This window comes from Homalodisca vitripennis, chromosome 1 (genome assembly GCF_021130785.1).
Source record: "Homalodisca vitripennis isolate AUS2020 chromosome 1, UT_GWSS_2.1, whole genome shotgun sequence".
NCBI classification, from domain to species: domain Eukaryota; kingdom Metazoa; phylum Arthropoda; class Insecta; order Hemiptera; family Cicadellidae; genus Homalodisca; species Homalodisca vitripennis.
The window spans coordinates 63,948,353-63,970,725 of NC_060207.1; the positions used below are offsets into that span (position 1 = coordinate 63,948,353).

The window sequence follows — 22,373 nt, forward strand, 5'->3', positions numbered from 1 at the left end:
GGGACTTACAGAATACATTTGAAGAGGAAGGCATTTGTATTTACAATATTTGCCTTATTATCAGTTTCAGTCCTAATAGGGAACCATTCCTCCGCTTTTATTAGTAACTGTGTTGGGCGGCGGCCTTCAGCTCCTGTGGAACAAACCGGATGGTTTCTAGAAACAGAAATTTCCTTAATACCCATCACTAACCTTTTTGAGATCTCTCACCGAACAATAGTGATTTCGATAGCAACCCTGTTGGAACCCACGGCCCGTCGGGCATAGTCCAGGGCAATGGGATGATCGATGGAGAGATTGGAATTTATAAAATAATCATTAATAAATATTATTAATGCTTACGAAAATCTTGTCTTAAGGTTAATCTTTCGTAATGATTCTTCAATTGGAGACGACAAATTGTGTTCATTTTGCAGGAAGATGAGCTGTGATGTAGCTGAAGATATAGAAAAATGCTCTATATATACACAGAAAAAACAACAAGATTTTCAAAAACCATTTGGATGGATAAAAAAGTGTTTGAATCTACAAAAACCTCATAAGAAATCTCGTTTATGCCGGATATTTTCAGGCTCTGGTCTAACCAATGGTTACTAATTAATAACATGTCTAATCAATTAGGTAATCGTAACACATTCATTAATATCACCATTAGAGAAATCATTCATGAATACAAAAAAAAAACATAGTACCCAAAACAGATACTTATAGTACCCCATAATTATTAATATTCAGCAACTGACTTTTTAGTCTTAATCAATTACCTTCTTCTTGAAAGATATGACAAACTCAACAGACATCCAACAGTGTATTCATAAAGCGTCCAGGTCAAGTTGACAGGTCGAGTCACTTTCTTCCTCAGTCTACATAAAAGATCAAAACTAGCCTTGAATGTATGTAGACGGTTGCCGTGGCTGTACACAGTCGGCCTGAACATGTGGGTCGAGTTGGGTGTTGGTGCTCTTGCTGCCGTCTTGCTCCTACTGTTGTACGATGTAATCAGGCCTACCAACTACCCCCCAGGTAAAAAAATGTCCATTTTAAATTATTTGAGATTCACAGACAGAATAATGAACTTAAAAAACTATTTCTTTGAGATAAAAATAAAATGTATAGATACAATTTTTTTTTAATTGGGGCTTGTTTCAGGAAACGTAATATTAAGTAGAAACTGAGTAATTTGTTATGAGTAGGTAAAATATTTCATAAGAATTTAATGTCAAATGGATAGTACTTAACGAGTAGCCTAGTAAGACCTGAGACGCGACCATATTTGTAATTTTTCTATGTGTATAAAAGATTATGGATGGCCACAATACGTAGTTCTTTTTCAGGATAATGATTTTAATTTAGTATTATCTTTGTAGTGTTTAACGGCGATGCAAAATCATTTATGATACAACTGTACAGTTATTAATTGTTTTTCATGACCTGTATTAGCCTATCAACTTACTAAGTAACATCTATTGTTAAACCACACGTCACAATGTCAATTGCCCGACTCTCTTATCAAACTTATCAATCTGAATCATTAAAAACTAGAATTTTAAGTGGAGCCAAAACCAAGTTCAAATAAGGCGAAAATTTTATGAGATTTTCATAATAGTATATATTTTTTTTTATTTCAGATACAGTAATTTACACAAACTTGATATTAGAATATTCTTTTTCTTACTTTTTTAAATACGGTCGATTTTGTAGAAGTATTAAAATGACCTACCTCGCTTGAACTTCACTATTGCCAGAATATGAAGAATTGTAATCTATTGACATTTTTAAATACATATTTAAACTCGCTAGAGTTTTTATTTAATTGAAAAGATTCCCATGCTGAACTTAAATCCTTATTTTAAAAATAATCCCAAATATGTGCCTCTTATATAAGAAAAAATCAAGAAGTATATCAATGTATCAATATTGTTTAATATACAGTATAAAATGTATAATCAATGAAATTTCACTAGTAAAAATAATTTATATGAGTAACATAACCTGTCTTCAAAATAAAACTGAATTATTATTATCGTGAAGCAATAAATACATAATAAAAATTCGATGTGATACTTCTATCAGTTTTATATTTTCCTAAATGTCTCATCAAATAATAAACTTTTAACTATTTAAACATAAACAACACCCGCTAATTTTACACAGATCTCGTACATTATGACCTCTCATGTTTTAACCCTTAAAATATATACATTAAAAATGTAATGTATAATACGTGAAAAATTTGGTAGATTTGAAGCAATTTATCCAATAATTGGGTCGTTACTTTTTATTTTCAAATCATTAAATTATATTTAATAGGATTATTATTTGGATACATTTAATAATTGTATATAAGTGTGTTACTATTTTTTCACGGTTATACAGCTTGATATAATAACTGTACTTACTAAAACACCATTCCTAAATTATTTTATTTATAAACTTTCTTATTATTTCCAAGAGTTGTGAAACAAAGATGACAATGGACAAGTATAATGGACAAATTTTCAGAAAAATAAAATTAAGAGAGCTCCGAATTGTTATTTTGTTAAAAACATTTAAAACTGAAAAATTTTAAGAATTCCAATGAGTGTTGATATAAAACATTTATAATTTGTTCCCCTCTCTCTATTTTGCGTCAATACATATCAAATTAAAATCTTGGAAATGCTGGGGTGAGGATTAAACACTACTTTAAACACTCTTCATTTTCTGTAAAACTATGATTATGAGAATAAGTTTTCATGAATCTGATCCATGGTTTGTAAAATAAAAAAGTGACCACGACAATCTCTTTAAGTGTACAAAATTCTGAAAATGTTTTATACTGGGTATGGTTACAGAAATGATGGAAAAGATGTTCACAGATTAAAACTTAGAAATCATGAGAGTTTTCCTTTCCATAGACCACATATTTTACAAGAATATATACTTCACAAAAATGCATCTTTTGTACAAGATTTAAAATAAAGTCAACTTTTTGTATAGAGGAGAGTTTTTATTACAACAAACCTTTATGTAACAAGTTCATAACCTAGATGGTTGTCCTTCAAAAATTGTTTAGTTAAAAAGTGTACAAAAAAGACAAATTGAGTTTTAAAAACTAACATCTATTATAAACTATGCAAACTTCAACTATGGAAAATTTGCGAAGAATCAGGACATTATCCAATATAATTATATACAAATATATTTAAAAAATTGCTGTTATATTACACGGGATATAATTAAATAACGGAGCACCGACAAAACGTAACGAACATCAAAGTGCCAAAGGGCACATTTGATATCCTTTGATATTTCGACCTCAAAGTTGATAGAATTCTTCCTTGGAAAAAGAGGAACATATGTATCAAGTCTCCAGGAGCAGAGCTTTGGCACAGGCGGACAGACAGACATTGATACGATTTTAAGAAGAACCTGGCGAGTCTTTAACAAATTAGAACCTAATAATAATTGGTCGAGATGGTCGAGCAACTTCTTTCTGTAGTATCTGTATTCGGGCAAAACCACTGCAGTTCTGGGAAGTAATCATTTTGTAGGGCAACAGTGGATGGGTTGTGTCTTAGATTGGTAGCAGTGATTTCTTTCACACACTTAGTAATTGATACAGCAATACAAAAAAATTCATTCGATACATCTAAATTTTCATTTTTGGCTTCATTATTTGTAATACATTGTTATGTTACAGGCCCTGGTTGGCTACCGGTGGTTGGCAATTTATTGATGTTCTACAATCTCCGCAAGAAGCTTGGGTTTACTCACCTGGTATGGTCTCGCCTGGCAGAGATCTACGGACCCGTGACAGGTCTCAGATTAGGCAGAGACCTCATAGTGATAGTATCCGGCCAACAGCACATCAAAGAGGTTTCCATCAAGGACGACTTTGACGGCAGACCGGATGGTTTTTTCTTTAGACTTCGATCATACGGCGAAAGACTAGGTATCATCTTTACATTTATAAGTACACTGTCGACATACTGAGACTCGAGACAATACAAAATAATAATACTTTTCGTGAGGACATTAATATTTTGTACACTGTAAGGTTGAAAATCTATCAAACAAACACACTGATGAAGACACATATTATTTGACAAGAAATATATTTAATACGTTGTATTGGAGACAACATTATACACGTCCTGCACACCGATCTGTAAAACATATTAGAATCGTGACACGGCCGTTTGTATCAATAAGAACTATCGCTATAGTATTCAATTGGATTGATGTGATACGGTACGAACACTCGTAATTATCTACATTTTGCTATCGCAAAGTCGAATCCATATGCGGAGACCAGGGACGTACTCAGCTTTGGCGGTCACCGGTAAAGATATTCGGCCATATCCCGTCATGTCCCGCCACCGCGACTTCCGTCGACACGGCCCCTTCTAATAGACGTGTGGCGGGGCCCTGGTAAAGATATTCGGCCATATCCCGTCATGTCCCGCTACCGCGACTTCCGTCGACACGGTCCCTTCTAATAAACGTGTGACGGTCCCCGGTAAAGATATTCGGCCATATCCCGTCATGTCCCGCCACCGCGACTTCCGTCGACACGGCCCCTTCTAATAGACGTGTGGCGGGGCCCTGGTAAAGATATTCGGCCATATCCCGTCATGTCCCGCCACCGCGACTTCCGTCGACACGGTCCCTTCTAATAAACGTGTGGCGGTCCCCGGTAAAGATATTCGGCCATATCCCGTCATGTCCCGCCACCGCGACTTCCGTCGACACGGTCCCTTCTAATAGACGTGTGGCGGGGCCCTGGTAAAATTGTCCGAAAAAACCGGTCTGGGTACGGGCATGAAAGATACTGATAGATATAAGCTATACGGAGGCGCTCAATCCAGCAAAGATTTCGTTGTCGACTGACTCTTTCCAAAGGTGCGGCAAGTATTGGAACTAAATACAGGAGACGAAAGCTAAACACAGCATATCGGGTTTTTTGGAAACAGGATACGGAAGTGCTCCTCGGTAGTTTTACTCTTGTCAATGTCCCGTTGTCCCAAATGTGACGAGGCAGCAATATCAACAAACACACCCTCGTCTGGCCAGGTTTGAGAATGGAATCCGCGGCTTCCTCGTCGAGTTTCTATCAGAAGGCGTCGCTGCAGTAAAACTAGATTGTGTCTACACGATGTAATTTCTTTCAAATATAATTTGTAACAATAGTTTATATTTATCCCTTTATACGCTTTAAAGTATTGTTTATTACCATATATAAAGGGACTGTGTAGAAAAAAAAAAATATATATATATGTATATATATATATATATATTTTATATATTAATATATACACACACACACACACAACACACACACAACTCCATACAATATTATAATTTATTGAATGTTTATTTTTAAGCATCTTAATTTTAATGCATAATACTAGTTAACCTAAATAGGCTACAATTACACTATTTTCTAACGGTTTTCAAAGAGTTCCACAATTAAATACAAACAATAAAACAACTGAAGGAAAATTACAAAATATTTAACTATACATTTCAAATAATACATATAAGAAAGTACAAATGTGTTTTATAATAAAATAATATAAAACTATAAATATACTATATATTCATAATAAATAATAGTTACAATTTAATTTTTAAATTACAATATTCTCAAAATTATATATGATATAAATAAAACTAATTAAACAAAACAAACAAAAGATTTATCCACATGCTAAGATAAATAAAAATAACTTTATTCAATTAATTAATTAAAACGTCTACTAGCGGACCTTATTATATTTATTTAATATACTGTAAAACAACATGGCCATGCTACTAGAGCTGTCTTTCCAGTTCTTGAAACATGTATAGGCTGGTGGTATGTCTCCCTTGTTCGATGCGCGTGCGCAGGTTATACAGTATTTGTTCTTTAGAAAAATTCCGCGACCTATTATTGTACACCTGTTTGAGTTTTAATCTATTAAACCACAGCTTTCATAAACTAGGTTATCATCAACAGTATTATTATGTTATCTATTTTTGCTTGCACTCGTGCAAATTTTTTAAGAACATTCCATTCTTCAAGATATTGTCCTTGTATATTTAATTTTTTCGTGATTTATTTATTTTGTTTCCCATATTTAAATAGAAAATTAAATTGTATAGTTTACAAAAGTCGGACACAGTTACTGACAACATCAATAATAGAACGCACTACAAAATAACACAATACAATTATAGTGATATGTACCGCATTATAACACACCTTCTCTGTCACACAAGACTAATTAACAGCTAGGCTAAACAACACATGAGTTCACAGGACACACTTTCCACATTGCGATTTTCAGAGAGCACTACTGGCGACCGTTCATCCTTGAACACTATTCTAGGACTGCCGCGATAGCACGGACACACCTGTGCTAAACCATCCTAGAGTTCAGAATGAGTCGTTCAATCGAGGCGACAGAGCGTGGTGGTGGCGGGTGGGTGTGATTTTGCGGGAATCCTGACCGCCGCCGCCTCGGACCGCGTGGTTGTCAACCCCAGCATGTGTGCGTACCTCCTGTGCTTCTCTCGTCTACATAGCAACTGAGTGCGGAGTTCCACACTTCAACCTCTTATCGTTCAAAACTCGATGACAGTGTCAAGCTCTTCACTTCGTGGTGTGTTCACATTTAATATAATTATAATTGTATTCAATATTTTCAAAGTCCTCACGACGTATTTATGATTACCTATATTATTAATGTAAATAAAAGTCGTTTGACAAGTATTTGGTCTTCTGATCATATGTTAGTTTGGTTATTTAAACGTATATGTGACAGATACGGCCAAATACAAAATAATTGAATCTTAAAAAGTAAGGGCTCTGTGATTACTATTACGATATTTCATATCGGCACCGCTTCCAGTACCTCCATATCCACATTTTAATGTAACTAACGATGATATATTGCGTTTCATCAGTCATCATCGACGTTACTGATGTCATTGACAGTATTATATATTTGTTAGTATGCATTTCCTAGGATTTATTAATAATTTGTTGCCAAATACAAGCTAATCAATAATTCGTTTTTTGACATAATGTGTTTCATTTAGAAGATCTCACTTCTACATTGTTTTATACACATCCAATCCTCCTTCGTTTATCGTCACTGTCCACGAGATCATATAAGATCCCTGAAACTTGGTCTAAATCCCGATTGAAGGCGCTCCACAGCTAAAAAAAAATCCGTTCCATTGTAGGAGCGCTGCGCTGCTTGCTAAACTGGCACCGCGCTACGCGTGTCTCTAAAATAGGTTACTAATAAACAGTTACTGCACAAATAAATTAACAGTGCTCTACATATTTGTCATTACCAATTTGAATCATACTTACTATTTTAAATATTATCCCTCTTATAACAAGTTTTATACAAAAAGGGATTTTAGATAGTGGTTTAATAGTATCAGCTCGTATTTACAATTTTAGCAACAATTACAAATACTTAAAAACTATCTTTCATCATTTGTTAATAGCCAGGTATGCATTAATCACTAAGGATGAATTCAGTGCAAACACAGACAATGGATACGTTTCTACGTATCCATTGTCTGTGGTGCAAAGTAGAAATGCAACACAAATTTTTAGATGTACGCTGCACGAGACAGGGCTCTTCTTTTCTCTAGCACAGTACTTGGGTCATCACTAAATTCCAATAATTAAACGGTTAACCAAGTGACCACTTTATTAAATTTTTTTTTTAATTATTAGCTAGTAAAGCACATAATTTCTACACAATTTAATCTACGTCCTGTTTAATTTAGGATGATAAGAATTTACCGGTTCAACTTGTCTATATAGGAGTTGCATTTGTGGATGGTGCTTATTTCCAAGAACAAAAACGTTTCATCCTTCGTCACCTGAAGGAGTTTGGCTTTGGAGGAAGTTCGATGGAACAGCGGATTTTGGAAGATACAGAACAACTCGTCGAGTGGCTGAAAAACCAGGTTAACTTATACTTGATAACTTGAGATGCATTAGTTTAAGCTATTTTGCACTGAACTTTCAGTAAAGTACAATTACAAAATATCTTATTCAAGCACAACAACCACGAATTTAACAGCAACATCCTTTACACTACACATTTATTAAAATCTAAGTTCTGACCAAATTGTTCGTCGTTCTATGCACCAGTCCAAAAAATTACTCTCAGTATCTTCCACTGAAATTTCCAGTACCCTAAATTCGCCTCCTAGAATTTCTTAGCAGTACGGGCATTTATCATTATTCTAACAACGGTTGACATTTTCTCTCATAATTGGTATTCACATGAATGTATTAATTTTTTTTAAACTTAAGTAGCGTCTGGGCTACTTACACTTCCGAACGGCCATTTGGATTTCAAATCGTTTTGCTGTCAAACTTCGGTAGGCCTACTTGAGGTCTGTAAACATCAGCAGTATTTTTTTTAATTTCTTGGAAAATGTAGATAGCTAACAAGCTATGGCCAAGTTATTTTTAAAACAGTGATCTTAGGTTATTTATAAATGTCACATTTATTCAAAAATCCAAAGTAGTACAGAGAATAAACTCAATGAGAGATTTCTACAAAATGATACCGTATAAACTAATTCAGAATGGAAGGACGGACGAGAAGGACAGGTGATGAAAGTCGATTATCTTGCCTGTACCTTATTTTCCCTGCACTCATTCACTATTCTCTCAGTGGGTGTACTGAACACGTCTGTATTTACTTTTGTCATTTGGGCTGACTCTATCTACTTGGTCACTTATGTACTTGAACTCGTACTTGTATACACTGGGCCCTCGCCGTGCGTCTAATGAGAAGGCTTAGTTTACCAACAAGCACATCAACTGGCTGCTATTAACGTTGAGTGGTAATAATAGTCCTGGAGCCGAGTTTCATTATAAAACCATAATACCTGGGTTTTCCTGAAATTTATAGAGAAATCTTCGCTAAGAGAGAAATTGATCGTCATGCGTACCAGTGGAATATAGCAATAATATTATATATTATAGCTCCAACTAGAACTTATAAGAGAATTAAAAATATGAAACAATATTTGTATCGTGCCATATTTTTGGCTTATACATAAAACCGACTGACTATAAATAAGACATTCTTAACTTTGCATCTAGATACACATGTTTTTTTATTTTTTATTTTATTTTATTTAAACTTCATCTTTCAAAGTACTTGATTTAAAGTTTTAAACAAAAATATCTAACTGAAACTTACCCTTTTTATAAGGAGGGAGTGGCAGAAAATGATTTTGCACACAGGCGGCCAGCCTTTAGTGTGGGACTCCTCAACGGGGTACCCACTAAAAACCTCCTTTACTCTTTAGAGTTATAACCTGGAATTGTTTCACATTCTTTCAGGCTAGGACTAAATTTAACCTACATCCATACCGATCTCTCCATTTCAAGCCGTGTGATAATTTCTAGTCTGCTTCTTGATCTTTATTTCAAGATCAGTCTTCCTTAATCGGAGTATACCCTGGACAAATTGTAACACGCAACCCCAGTTGCCCTTACCTTATCATCTTTGCTTGCCGTGTTCACGGAGAATGTACCTAGAGAACAAGTGGCCTTCAAGCGGAGCCTTTCCCAACGAGGGCAGCGGAAAAGTGTGTTCTGCGTCATCGAGAATGCCGGAGCAATATATACAGGAGGGTGAACCGGCTTTGCGCATCGATGCAAGCACGATTTGAAGTTGCCGTGACCTGTGAGAAACGGATAAGGTAATAGTCCCACCTCGAGCTAGCTTCAGTAATAGCGTCGATTAATGACCTCCCCTTTCTGGATCTGTAAAGACGAGGGCACCAGTCCCCAGTAGCTTCCCTGACTGTAGTCAGGCGGGAACGGATCGACTTCTCGAAGAGCTTAACCGCAGAGAGTCCAAACATGCAGAGAGGCGTATGAGACGACGGCATATCAGGATCGCTTTTCCCTTAGCTGATGAGCACAAGCCTAGCTATTTTCCAAGACGAAAGAAAGATTCCTTCGAAGATTGCGCCTCCCCCCCGTATGATAAGCTGGGTGAACGTCCAGCTTATTAGTGCTCCAGTGGCATAGTCTTTCCCGTGATGACGTTAAATTAAATTACGAAAAACGTTCAATACGATATATTGGTGGTCGTTACCACTTTATTCCTCCACAACTCTTCAGCCCGAGATCCTCTGTACTAGAGGCTCACGCGCAAAGGTCACGTCGCACATTGGGGCAAAAGACACGTTTTCATGGCCATAATTATGTCTTCCCGCGGTGTAGTTATTTTAACATTTTAGTTGATTGCATTTTACTTAAAAAATCTTCCCTAAATTTGATTTTCCTGAAAAAGATTAAATATAAATCTTGAAACAGACATACGCGCAAAAACAAAGTTAGTACATAGTTGAATTGAAACAAATTGGAACAAAGTTAGTACAAGACACGAACAGCGAATCTTAAAATAAAATATATTAAAAGTAAATATACATTGTTTTAAATTATAATAATATGTAACCACGGATTACAGCAGTATTCAGGTAAAAGGTTAATAGAATATTATAAATAATACTTACCTATGTTTTAGTCTTCAGAATCTTCATCTGAACTTTCAAAAATCCTGACATCAAAGTTTTCGACAACTTTTGTAATTGTAGGTTCTTCCAAAAGTGTTAGAGTTTCTTTGTCCAGAGAGGTTTTAGCCTTATTATTTGTCCTCTTGAGCCTCTTCAGTGAGCTGTGCAATAGGCAGTAATGCTTGGGAAACGATTATTGGTCCATGTATTAACACTTGTGGATTGTTGTAGGCATGTGGTACCACGGTAAAAGGCTCACTTAAAGCTAAGCAGTTTTGCAATATTCTGAAAAAGTTTTAACGTTAATTTTATAGCCAGATGATAACGTTTCCAAAAACTATTCTAAATTGATAAATTATTTGCTGGTCTATTCCAGTGATTCTAGCTGACAAAAACAGGATTTTCGTGCGGTATTACCATCGTTGGTATTGCCATAACCTGGTTTGGGCTTATCTAATCAAGCCCATCTCATTTCTGAATGATTTTTACAATTTTTCTTTCCTTGCTTCCATACTCTTCTTTTCTTCTTCACTTTGCCATTTTTTAAATTTTGAGTTTGTAAGATAAGTGGATTAAACATTAAGAAACCTAATCCACATATGGAGTGGTGACAATCCAAATTGCACTGTCTCTGAGGTGTCAGGTCTTATCAGTATTTTGTGAAAATGGTTTAACTCTTTCGGCGTGGCTCCACAGATGTAACACTTCATGCTGATAAGAACCATGTTAAGGGTTTCAATTTCTCTTTCAGTATTTTTCATTTCACAGTGAGTCATTTCTTTTGTTTTGTGAACTTGCCTTAAGCGTATAAGGCGACAAAACCGGGTTGAGGATGGCCAAGAGTTATTCCAAACTATTACAGCATTACTAGAATCTGGCAATCCAACCAATATTTGAAGAGATGCAATTGAAGTCAAAAACATGTAAGCATCTTCACGCTCTTCTCTCACAAACTTCTGCTTGTACTTACACTATGCCCAACGCTACCATTACACTCCCATTTACAATTTAATGACATATTATAACATTCTTCAAAATTTAAAGTTGAGAGAACATCTGTGGCATGAACAGAATTCTTTTCATAGTATGATATAATTTTTGCAAAGGCACCAAGGCAGAGTTTTTAGTGACAGAAATACAATTGGGGTAGTAAGCTTTTTTCACTTCTTATATAATTTTATAGGAATGATATTTATCTTTTACAGGAACTCTTATCATCTCATATTGTTAACGTGTCAACTTAGCTTCAATTTCTAAGGTGTAAATATTTTTTATTCATGTTCTTCACTATCTTCAAATTATTTTTTACAAGATTTCACATTGTTTGGAGGCAAGCTTACTATTATTCTCTCAGAACAGAGGCAACATTTGGTTTACCAGTAGCCTCATGTGTGTGGCATGACCGAGTTCTTCAACACGAACTTGAGAAAGTCTACGTTCTCAAGTTCCTGCATCGTAAAACTTCTTCTCTAAGAAGTTTTACAATGCTTTGTCTGTACACTACTGTCTTTAAAATTCAACACTAGTCTTCTTATTTTAATTACCGATTCTTTGGTTACCAGAAAAGCTACAGACTTATTTAATCATTCTGAACGATAGGTTTCCATCTGTACATCATTTTACCTTGTCACACCTCTTTAACAATTGGTGCTTGAAATTAGATAAAATCTTAATATTGGTTTTTTCCTATCCTCCATGGAGTTTAATGTGTTTTTAAGTAATTATATTTCTAATTGTATGTGCTGCCAACAGAATTAATAAAAATGTTCAATATTCCTTATTAGTGACAAGAAAATGTTTATTAGTTGATATTAAAACAACAGAATTGTCGTCAATCATCCATGTAAATTTTCTTTTTTTAAATAACTTGTTAATTTGAAAACTTAACCAAAATCAGATTAGCAAACTTAAAGCAAATTTTTTTTATGAAAAGAAAGATAAAGAACAGTAGAATGTGAAACATTATGATTTTTTATTTAGAACATTACTAAAAGTTTGTATGATCTTAAATTCGTACATAATACTCACCATCTTAGAAATTATGCTAAAACATATTACCGTACAAAAAATGATTATATAAATACTGAAAAAAGGTTGGTTTAAACCTTATTCCATTTTTGTAACATCTTGTTTTTTTTTTTAAATTAATTAAAATAGCACCCATTAAGTAAAATTTTCCATAGGAATTTTGAAATATTCAAAATTATTACTTGATTGCCCTTTATAGTACTACACAAATTTAATGTTTTTGGCATCACTATTTTAGTTCTATCAATTCAGTTATTAATACATACAAAATTACATACAATCGACCTGCTTTTGTATGGTTTGACTTGTATACTTTCAAAACCTGCAAGTTATTTTTGTAAAAGACAGGGTTTATTTTATGAAATTATCAGCTAAAAATAAAGTGTGCCCTGACGGAAGTGTTGTGTATCAGTAAGAGTCTGCTGTACTGGTTGCCATTTTGATTTCAGTGTGATAAAACTACTGTAATATTAACCTTCAAACACTTTTACAACGTATTTCTAGTAGTAGAATCATGGAGTACGTCTCATTTTAAAGGTATGATTAATATGCATCCAAATGCTTTTTACTTTTTTCAACATTTTTATTGGTTATTCAGAAAAAATCCCAATTTTTTATCTATTGTTTACATATTAAAAATGTTCAAGAAAAATTAAAAAGTATCTGTATGCATATTAATTGCATTCTTAAAATGAGACATATCCAATGAATCTGTGATGAAAAATAAAGGTATAAAAGTGTTTAAAGTTTAACATTGTTCTGGTGGGGTAAAGCTTAAGATCGTTTTACTACAGCCAGTAGATTGGTAAACCAGATCAGAAGGCATTCTAAAAAGGCAAGCACGTATGAATTATTTTTAGTAGGGTTTTCAATATAGAATACTACCTTGCATCCAAATGAGAATTACATTGATCAGTAATTTATATTACATAATCTTTCATTATGTGTATATATGTTGTGAGTGCGTGTGCATGTTTGCGCATGCACAGTGTGTGTGTGTCTACTCACATGAAGTTTAAATGGGAAGTGACAAGTGAGTGGTAAATGCCTGGGAAATTCTTTGTAATCAATACTGTTACGTCTTGTTTAGGATATAGTTTTGGCAGTCTTGCTCCAAAAGTAGAGAAGTGATTTGGCTTTTGCAAAACAATTTTGTCTTGTATGTAAAATCAAAGTAGGATTTTCAAACACTTCTGGGTCAGACTGAGCAGGTAGCACTCATATTTGCCTGTAATTCAGCTAAGTGTAGTGTTTTGTTTCTTGTTTTTGCTGGTAATTATCACCCCATACCTTCATCTTAGGAGCATGTGTTTCAACCTTACATTTACTCACCAGATGTCAGTTCCTGGGGAATGGTATTACCTCGTTGTTGATTTCAAGACTGAGTCAGAGCCAAAAACAGTCAGTGGGAACATTATCTTATTTATTGATCGAATAACCAAATACTCCTATAAAAATGCCAGCAAAATATTCCAATTTTAATAAAAATGCAATAATGTTGTTTTTAGAAGACTTTGAGCAAAGTATTTTAATCACAATTAACTGAAGAATTTGAAAAAAGTTACTAAGCTATGAATATTGTATAACTATATACTCTATTGTATAACATTGTATCTTTTCACTATCTTTTACATAACCTTCACATAATGGATTTGCAGTCAGGACCTGTGTCTATCCAAGACATGTTCGATGTGTCGATGCTGAACAACCTGTGGGCAATGCTGGCCGGGAATCAGTTCTCTTTGTCAGACAGAAGGCTGCGGCACCTTCTGAACCTGCTGCGGGAGAGTTTCCATCAGCTGGACATGTCAGGAGGTTTGCTGAACCAGCTGCCTTGGCTGCGACATGTAGCTCCTGACCATTCTGGGTTTCGTCAAATAGTCCACATGCTCAACAGCATCCTTGATTTTATGCAGGTAAATAACTATATCTATGACATAATAGAGAGCACTTTTATTACAAGCTAAGGAACGATTGTAAATTCAGGGAAAGAGCATAAAAGTCACAATAACATTTGAGAACTTTGTTTCTTTTAAGCCCATGCCTGTAGTATTTATGGTAATGTATGTGTGATATTTTGTAGGAAACTGTAAAGGAGCATCAATCAACACTAAAACCTGGAGTGATTCGTGACTTTATTGATGCCTTCTTACATGAAATGGAGGAAAATAATTTAAAAAATTGTTCATCCTTTACTGGTAAGTTTGGTACATATACATCCACTTCCATATATATAATTATTACTACCAGGTGTATACCTATTTTTCATAAAGTATATTATGTGTTTTCACGGAATGTTTGGAACTCTAGAAACATAGGTATAATCAACAGGGGTTAGTAACTGAGGGGAGGGTGACTATTGCTGGTCCACAAGACTATTTGAAAAAATCATTCTTGGCTCTCTGGTATTCTCGGGTTAAAATTGCAAGATGCGAGTTTATACATCTTGTCAGCAGATTTGCTTAATTCAACCCCAGTATAATTTATTCTAAGTTTATTAGGACTTTATTATATTATCTATTCTAAGATTATTCCTTAAACACCTTTAATTTTGTGATGTCCTCCATAAAGAGCATCATCTGCAACACTCTAACTGTCTGTTTCAGAGAAACAGCTACTTGTACTTTTGATGGACATGTTCATGGCAGGATCGGAAACAACCAGCAATACTCTTGCTTTTGCCACACTATTCCTGCTTCAACACCCTGATGTGCTTGAACTCGCGGTCAAAGAACTCGACTCAGTTGTGGAGCATGGGAAACTTCCTTCACTGAAAGACAGACCAAGGTAGTGAGGCGGTTATCTGTTGCTAATGTTATTGTTCGCATGCAGTCAGCAGAGGTGATGTGAGAGAACAATATTCTGTAACAGAGGCATAAACTACACTCTAAGGACATTTTCTTATCAAGTATGCTGACACGTTTTGTAATGAAGTCAAACAACTGATAGAGAAACATTAATTAATTGATTTAAACTGTAAATAATTTATATTTAGTGATTTAATAGTTTTGCATATGTTACCAACAACAATACACACAATGGTGTTTGGTCACTTCTATTCTTTTTTGTCAAATATATTTTTATTTTTCTCTCCAATTCCCAAAACCAATATAAAATTCCAACCATTTTGACTGTTTCTTGATGAAATTTAACATACAACACTCATTTGTTTGTAAATTAGTGAACACCATCTTGAAATTTCATTTACATAACTAAAATTGTATTTGATCTAGCTATCTGCTGTGTACACAGAGTAAATGTGTAAGTACATTTTATGAGTATAACCCAAACAAAACTTTTAAAATTTTCAAAGTTGATTCCAAGAAAATTAATTTGCTTACTACAAAAAATTAAAATGCAAAATTTAAATTAAATTAAATTAAATCGATGAAACACTTCTGGTAATTACGAGTACATCGTGAAATTGTAGGATGACCATTTTTGAGAGTGATTGGTTCAAAATTATCATCCATTATTAATTTATTAGTGCAGCACAATAACAGAATGATGTAAGTGTCAAGTAAAAACTGGATTTTTAAAATCTTCTTTCAATTATATTTATAGTTTCACATGAAAAAATGAAATATAATATAATTAAATAGATATATATTGAAACAAGTGGATTTAATATTTTTTCTAAGTGTAAGTGTACTGAGTATACAATAAAAACAAAATTTAGTTTTTATCATTAATGTTTGTAATGTTCAATGAAAACGTTACAGGTTAACTTTTATTGAAGCAATAATTTTGGAGACACAGAGACTGGCAAACGTAGCACCTGTTACACCTCCTCACAGAGCAAAGAGGAAAACCACTCTGAATGGATACACTATACCAAAGGTAAATGTTCTGGTTCATGTTCACTTGCAAAATAAAGTTAATTCGTCACGTACAATATATAGAATTCAATCACTTAACATGAATTTTTTCACACTGTCACTATTTTTTGCAAAGTAAAAACTACATACATGTTATAAGTTTTTGTAGGAAAACCCAATTTTAGGTTTTCATGTAGATTGTTCCAATTATATTACTTAACACTTTTACCGTATCACCGGTCTGTGAGACCGGAGGGGCATTTCATATTTCTGAAATTGGCACTACTGGTGTTCGGTTGCCCCCTCCACGCTCAGTAGCTGTCAACCGGTCTCTCCTGAGCCGTTTTTGATTGGTTTTAGTTTGTCTAGGGCATTTGACCTTGAATCAGTCCAATTATTTTGTGAGCGCTACGGTCTACTGTACCGGACGATACGGTTACTGTAACTATTCTACGGGTCTGTCATACCGGGTGATACGGGTTAAAGTGTGAATAATTATTACGTGTTTGTATATATTAGTTTTTATGTTTTATTATAACTTGTTATAATCATGAGTGAAATTTTAAGGGTGAACGATGGAAGAATTAACGAGCGACTTTTACAACTTGTACATAACGTTGAAGGGGATGATAGTTACGATGAACCTGTTGACGATTCGGATGAAGATCCAAACTATGTAGTGACTGATAACGAACTAAATCAAAGTGAAAGTGATGATAGTTTTACTGTTGATGAACTCCAACTGGAAGATGAAGATGACATCCACTATAGTGTTGAAAATTATTTGGTTCAGGAATCTGAAGATGACTTTTTTGGGGGAAAGATGGTAGTGTATGGTGCAGAAAGGAGCCACCCAAGCAGCGCAGAACACCTCAACATAACATTTTGAGGGGACCATTACCCGGGGCCTACTGCAAGAGCAAGAGCCTTAGGTAACAATCCACTCATTACAAGATTTGAATTCATAAAACGTCACACCTTAAAACTTATAGCCTCAGATGACAAGACGCCTAGAAATTCAAAATTTGCCAAGAGACATTAGACGCGTCATCACGGAGTACGTTGGAGAAACAGAAGCTGCAAATCCTAATGAATGTGTTCCTAGTGACAAACTGGAAAAACGGAAGACATGTTCCAAGTGCCCAGCTGCTAAGGAAAGAAAAACCAATTACAAATGTATCAAATGCGGACAATCCATCTGGTTGGAGTGCAGCAGAAAGTTGTGCATTTCATGTGTTCAGAATATCTAAAATCTGTGGATACTTTTTTTGCATGTGCTTATGCCTTTTTTAAGTTTTAATTGCTTTGGTAAAAATGTATGTATATCTCTGATACTTGTAAATACAGCTTTATACTATACCAGTATTCTAGAATATTATTTTCCATCCTAAATTCCCCAAATTTATTAATTTTATAATTTTTTGCAATTATAAAAATTTAAAAAAAATATTAATTGTAGTTTTGTTATCAACGGGGAATAATTGTAAATATATTTTGTGTTTAAATCTGAACTAAAAAACAAGAACAGCCCAAAAACACAGCAAAAAACGTCCCTCAGGTCTGTGAGACCGGATGATACTGTAAGTGATTGTAATTTCATGATACCGTAAAAGTGTTAATTATGAGATTAGAACAGATGCGAATTGTAACTAAAAAGCATTATTAGTTTTTGCAGCAAAACCAAATTTTAAGTTGTTATGCAGATTGTTTTCATTATATTACTTAACTAGCTGTTTCCCGCGGCTTCGCATGCTTTTAGTAAACTTTGCCTGTATATGAGCACTTCTGGTTCTAGTGAATTATATTTCCAATGCCGATGTAGAGTTTGTCTTGTTGCCACGACCAAAGAAATCTATCAAACGTCTATGTTTATAGCCATTGTACACATACATGTACTTTATTATAAAGTGGTCCAAACCTCAAGTTCGACCAGAAGTTAATTTTAAAGACAAATATACATAATAACTCAGTGCCTTCAAATAGTGTTTGGCTATTTAATATATGTAACTGTCTCGTATTTGCAGTTTATAATGTGCAGGGGCTTTGAAAACTTTTATCTATTGCAGCACCTCCTGGTGGCGAGTTACATCAATTGAAATAGCATATAAACCTTCTACGTGGAAAAATACACGTACATACAAATTTTCATAATGATCGGTCAAATAGTTTCTGAGTCTATAAAGGACAAACACACAAACATTAATTTATATATATATATATATATATATATATATATATATATATATATATATATATATATATATATATATATATATATATATAGAAGATAGATGATGAGATTAGGACAGACGGGAATTGTAATATATGTATATATGTCTGTGTGTTGAATAATATATACTAACTATATGCATATAAAACTATATATACTCAAATATACATTATATATATATATATATATATATATATATATATATATATATTATACATAAACCTGTACAAACATAATATAAAATGTTTAACAAATCAACCTTTCTTAATAAATTTAGGTGGTGTAATGGATTTTTAGTAGAGAAACGTTTTTATTTTCAATTCATAACCGTGAATGTAGGATAAGCATAAAAATGTTTGATCAATTGACAATGAATTACAAGTATTTAAAGTAGACATTTTTGGCAAATTTTTAATCAAGCCAAAAGAAAAATGGTTAAAGATTAAAATGTAAAACTTATACATTACGTACATGAGTTACAGCTTCAGAGAGTGAAATGTTTTATTGATTTATAATTCAAGGAAATTATTCCTTTTTCAACTATATATAATTTTGGAAAATTGGATGAATTTTAATATATAATCTTTATATTTAACTGTTTTTCTTTGATCCTGGTTATAAGATGTCCGAAAATCATGCTTCAAATTCCTGCCATTATTTTTCAATCATAAAGAAAAGTTTTCTCTTTTCCTGTCTTCAAAAATGGCATCTTAAAAGATTTGACCAAAATTTTCTTTAAAATTCAAGAAACATTATTCAAATCAACAACCAATTGCACAATCTTAAATTGTCAACTTTATGCACTGGCATACCAAGCATATATTGTAGATATCTATTTGGAGAATTTCCACTATATGGCATCAGAGAATTCTAATAAATTAACACAAATGTTAACAGACTGTTTGGCACAAAATCAATACTCTTTCCTCCATGTAATTTGCACAAGGACAAAGTAAAAAGTTCATTGTGAATAGATAATTGATGTAATGGTTACCTGACCATAGATAATAGGGTAATAGGTGTTCCCTTATTATTAGCTATAATCAAATGATTTTTGGACAGAAAAATTAACTTTAAAAATACTACACGCTTCATCTTTAAATCCTGACTGTTGTTTGTATGTTGACACAGGACACAGTTATCCTGCTGAGTCTATACAGTGCTCAGATGGATGCCAGCTACTGGGGGGATCCTGAAGTGTTTCGTCCTCAGAGGTTTCTTGATACCAATGGAATGGTCATTCAACATGACTGTTTTATGCCATTTGGTTTAGGTAAGCGACCTGATTATTTTTGCAAAGGAGGCAATCAAAGAGAAACCCTTGGCTGTAAATTCAGTATCATTTTTGCTTATTGTGTCACTTCCTCGAAACCAGAAGTAAGGAAAACAGGAAAGGGAGTGATAAGGAAAATATAGTATAGGGGTGGTAGTGGGGGGGTAGTAGTAGGGGGGGGGGGGGTAGTATAGGGGAATATAGTCCTGGTTCACATTTCTGATCAGAGGTATTATAAATGGAAAAGCTACATAATCTAATGACTTCTGAGTTCAGAGAGCATAATAACTTCTTGTTACTTGGTTGCAAAATCTCACCTGTGGTGCAAAACTCATTAGGAAAACTAAAAACTAAGCTTCCTACACAAATTTAACAGACTCATCGTTACTGTAACTGTCATTGTTCAAATAGAGAGGAATAGTCAAGATCTCCTAGAGAAGTAGATGTTCTCAATAATATAGTTTTCTTTACCTTCCAAGACTGTTCTCTAATATTCTATGTGGCAGGTAAAAGACGCTGCCTGGGAGAAGTTCTGGCAAAGCCAAGCCTCTTCCTGTTCCTGTCAACATTATTACACTGCTTCACACTGTCATTAGCTCCTGGAGAGGAGCTACCAACAACTCCAGCTATTGATGGAGCTACCCTCACTCCTCCTCGGTTTCACTGTGTGTTGACACATCGGTCCTAGTGGGTTTAATTACAAAGGATGTCTTAGGTAAGACTAATTTCCTTGGGCATAACTCTTCAGAGGCATAAAAGTTATGAATTCAATATACCTTAAAATGGGCTTTAAGATTGTTATTCACTTTCAGATAACATGCTAAATGCAGAAATTCTGGTAAAGCTGAGCCTACCTCTGGATACTTCATCCCCCTTCCCCCACCTACAGCTAACAACAGCTTCAGTTGATGGAGACACTCCAACCCTACCCCACTTCCACTGTCTAAGTTGTGTGATGCGGTTCTAGTGGTTTCAGGCTCAGTTCCACCAAAATTAAACATTTATAGCTAAATTCAAGTATAAACCTGTTTAAAAAAAATTGAATTATATATGAATTATAAGTATTTTAGAATCAAAATGTGGATTAAACGTTATTTTTAATGGCAGATTTATTTATGAAATAATTTAGGTGAATCCTTGAGCACATATAAATAATTGAGCTGTATATATTAGAGTATATATATCTTAAAAATTAATAAAATCAATTATACCAAATTTAACTGAAATGTTTATGATAACAAGGCCAGTTATTGAAAAGAATATCAAGAAATTATCTTTAGTCTTTTCAAAATGGCGGCTATTAAAACTTTGAATATCTTAAAAACTAGCATTTTTTCAAGAATTGCAAAAATAAGTTTTTAGAGGGTTTTTCACAAATCTAATGACACTAAAATTATTTAAATTGAATAATAAATAATTGATTTAGAGCAGATTTACTGTGACAAGACATGGCCCACATTGAGAGCTGCCGTTTATTTATTTTTTTGTATTGTTAGCTATTTGCCGAGAACCTCAATGTGGGCCATGTCTTGTTGTCACAGTAAATTTTCTTTAAATCAGTTATTTATTATTTGATTTAAATAATTTTTATGTCATTAGATTTGTCATAAAATACTTAAAAAACTGTTATTCTTGAGAAAAAAATTGCTTAAAAGATTTGATGGGCCACCATTTTGAAAACAATAAAGATAATTTAATTTTTTTTAAGTAACTGGTCTTATTTATTATAATAATTTCAGCCAAATTTGGTACAATTTAATGTATTATTTTTTATGATATTAATTTTGTCTTAAAACACACACACACATACAGACACACATATGGGAAACTAAGCATCTGAGACCCATGTTCATATGGTGAAATATGTTTGTCTTCACCTGAGCAATAACGTGGTATACCTTTGTCCAGAGAGTTACGGGACACTCTGTAGATGTAAGGCCTTGTGTAACCTTGTCAATATAGGCTACTCTCCATTTAAGTGTCCACTCAGTATATTAGTTGTTTTAAATGTTAACTGTTATTTACTATTGTTTTTATCTTTTAAATTTTATAATTAACTACATGAAGGCAACTTTTATATGGCTTTGTGTAACCATGTATATCTAGGCTTCACTAAATTTTAGAATGTTTAAGCTATAACAATGTATGTACATAAATTACATTGACCTTGTCATGCAATGTAACAATTGTAATGTAACAATTGTATTCTGACAATAAAATAATTTATTGATTGATTGATCCAGTGTAAAAGAAACCTTTTTTATTTATTTTTACATATTGAACCATACTCCAAAATATTTTCCCAAATCAATAACACTCTGTATATTACAGAATTTGTGTAAAGAACAGTTAGTTTAAAATGTTGTTGTGTTTATTAAACATATTATTACTTCTACTAATAGAGTGCAAAATCCTAACTAATTTTAGTAAACCATAAATGTTATTTTGTTATTAAAAAATTGTTAGTAAGTGGTGAAAACCCAACATG

The 22,373-nt window shown here is 33.6% G+C and overlaps 1 protein-coding gene across 1 annotated transcript; it reads left to right on the top strand.

Moving 5' to 3' along the window:
• Positions 1-935: 935 nt before the first annotated feature.
• LOC124363098 (methyl farnesoate epoxidase-like) lies at positions 936-20,594 on the top strand. Its single transcript, XM_046818253.1, has 9 exons — positions 936-1,023; positions 3,683-3,934; positions 7,811-7,956; positions 14,223-14,480; positions 14,648-14,762; positions 15,171-15,351; positions 16,287-16,404; positions 19,744-19,885; positions 20,392-20,594. Exons 1-9 carry the CDS (start codon positions 936-938, stop codon positions 20,571-20,573), a joined length of 1,482 nt encoding a protein of 493 aa, XP_046674209.1. The 3' UTR covers positions 20,574-20,594.
• Positions 20,595-22,373: the final 1,779 nt, after the last annotated feature.

What these genes read in the sequence shown, in the direction of transcription:
- LOC124363098 (XM_046818253.1), top strand. Translation starts at nt 936, where the DNA reads ATGTGGGTCGAGTTGGGTGTTGGTGCTCTTGCTGCCGTCTTGCTCCTA. An exon ending in GCCTACCAACTACCCCCCAG is followed by an intron (nt 1,024 to 3,682) that starts GTAAAAAAATGT and finishes GTTATGTTACAG; the next exon opens with GCCCTGGTTGGCTACCGGTG. An exon ending in ATGGATACACTATACCAAAG is followed by an intron (nt 16,405 to 19,743) that starts GTAAATGTTCTG and finishes ATGTTGACACAG; the next exon opens with GACACAGTTATCCTGCTGAG.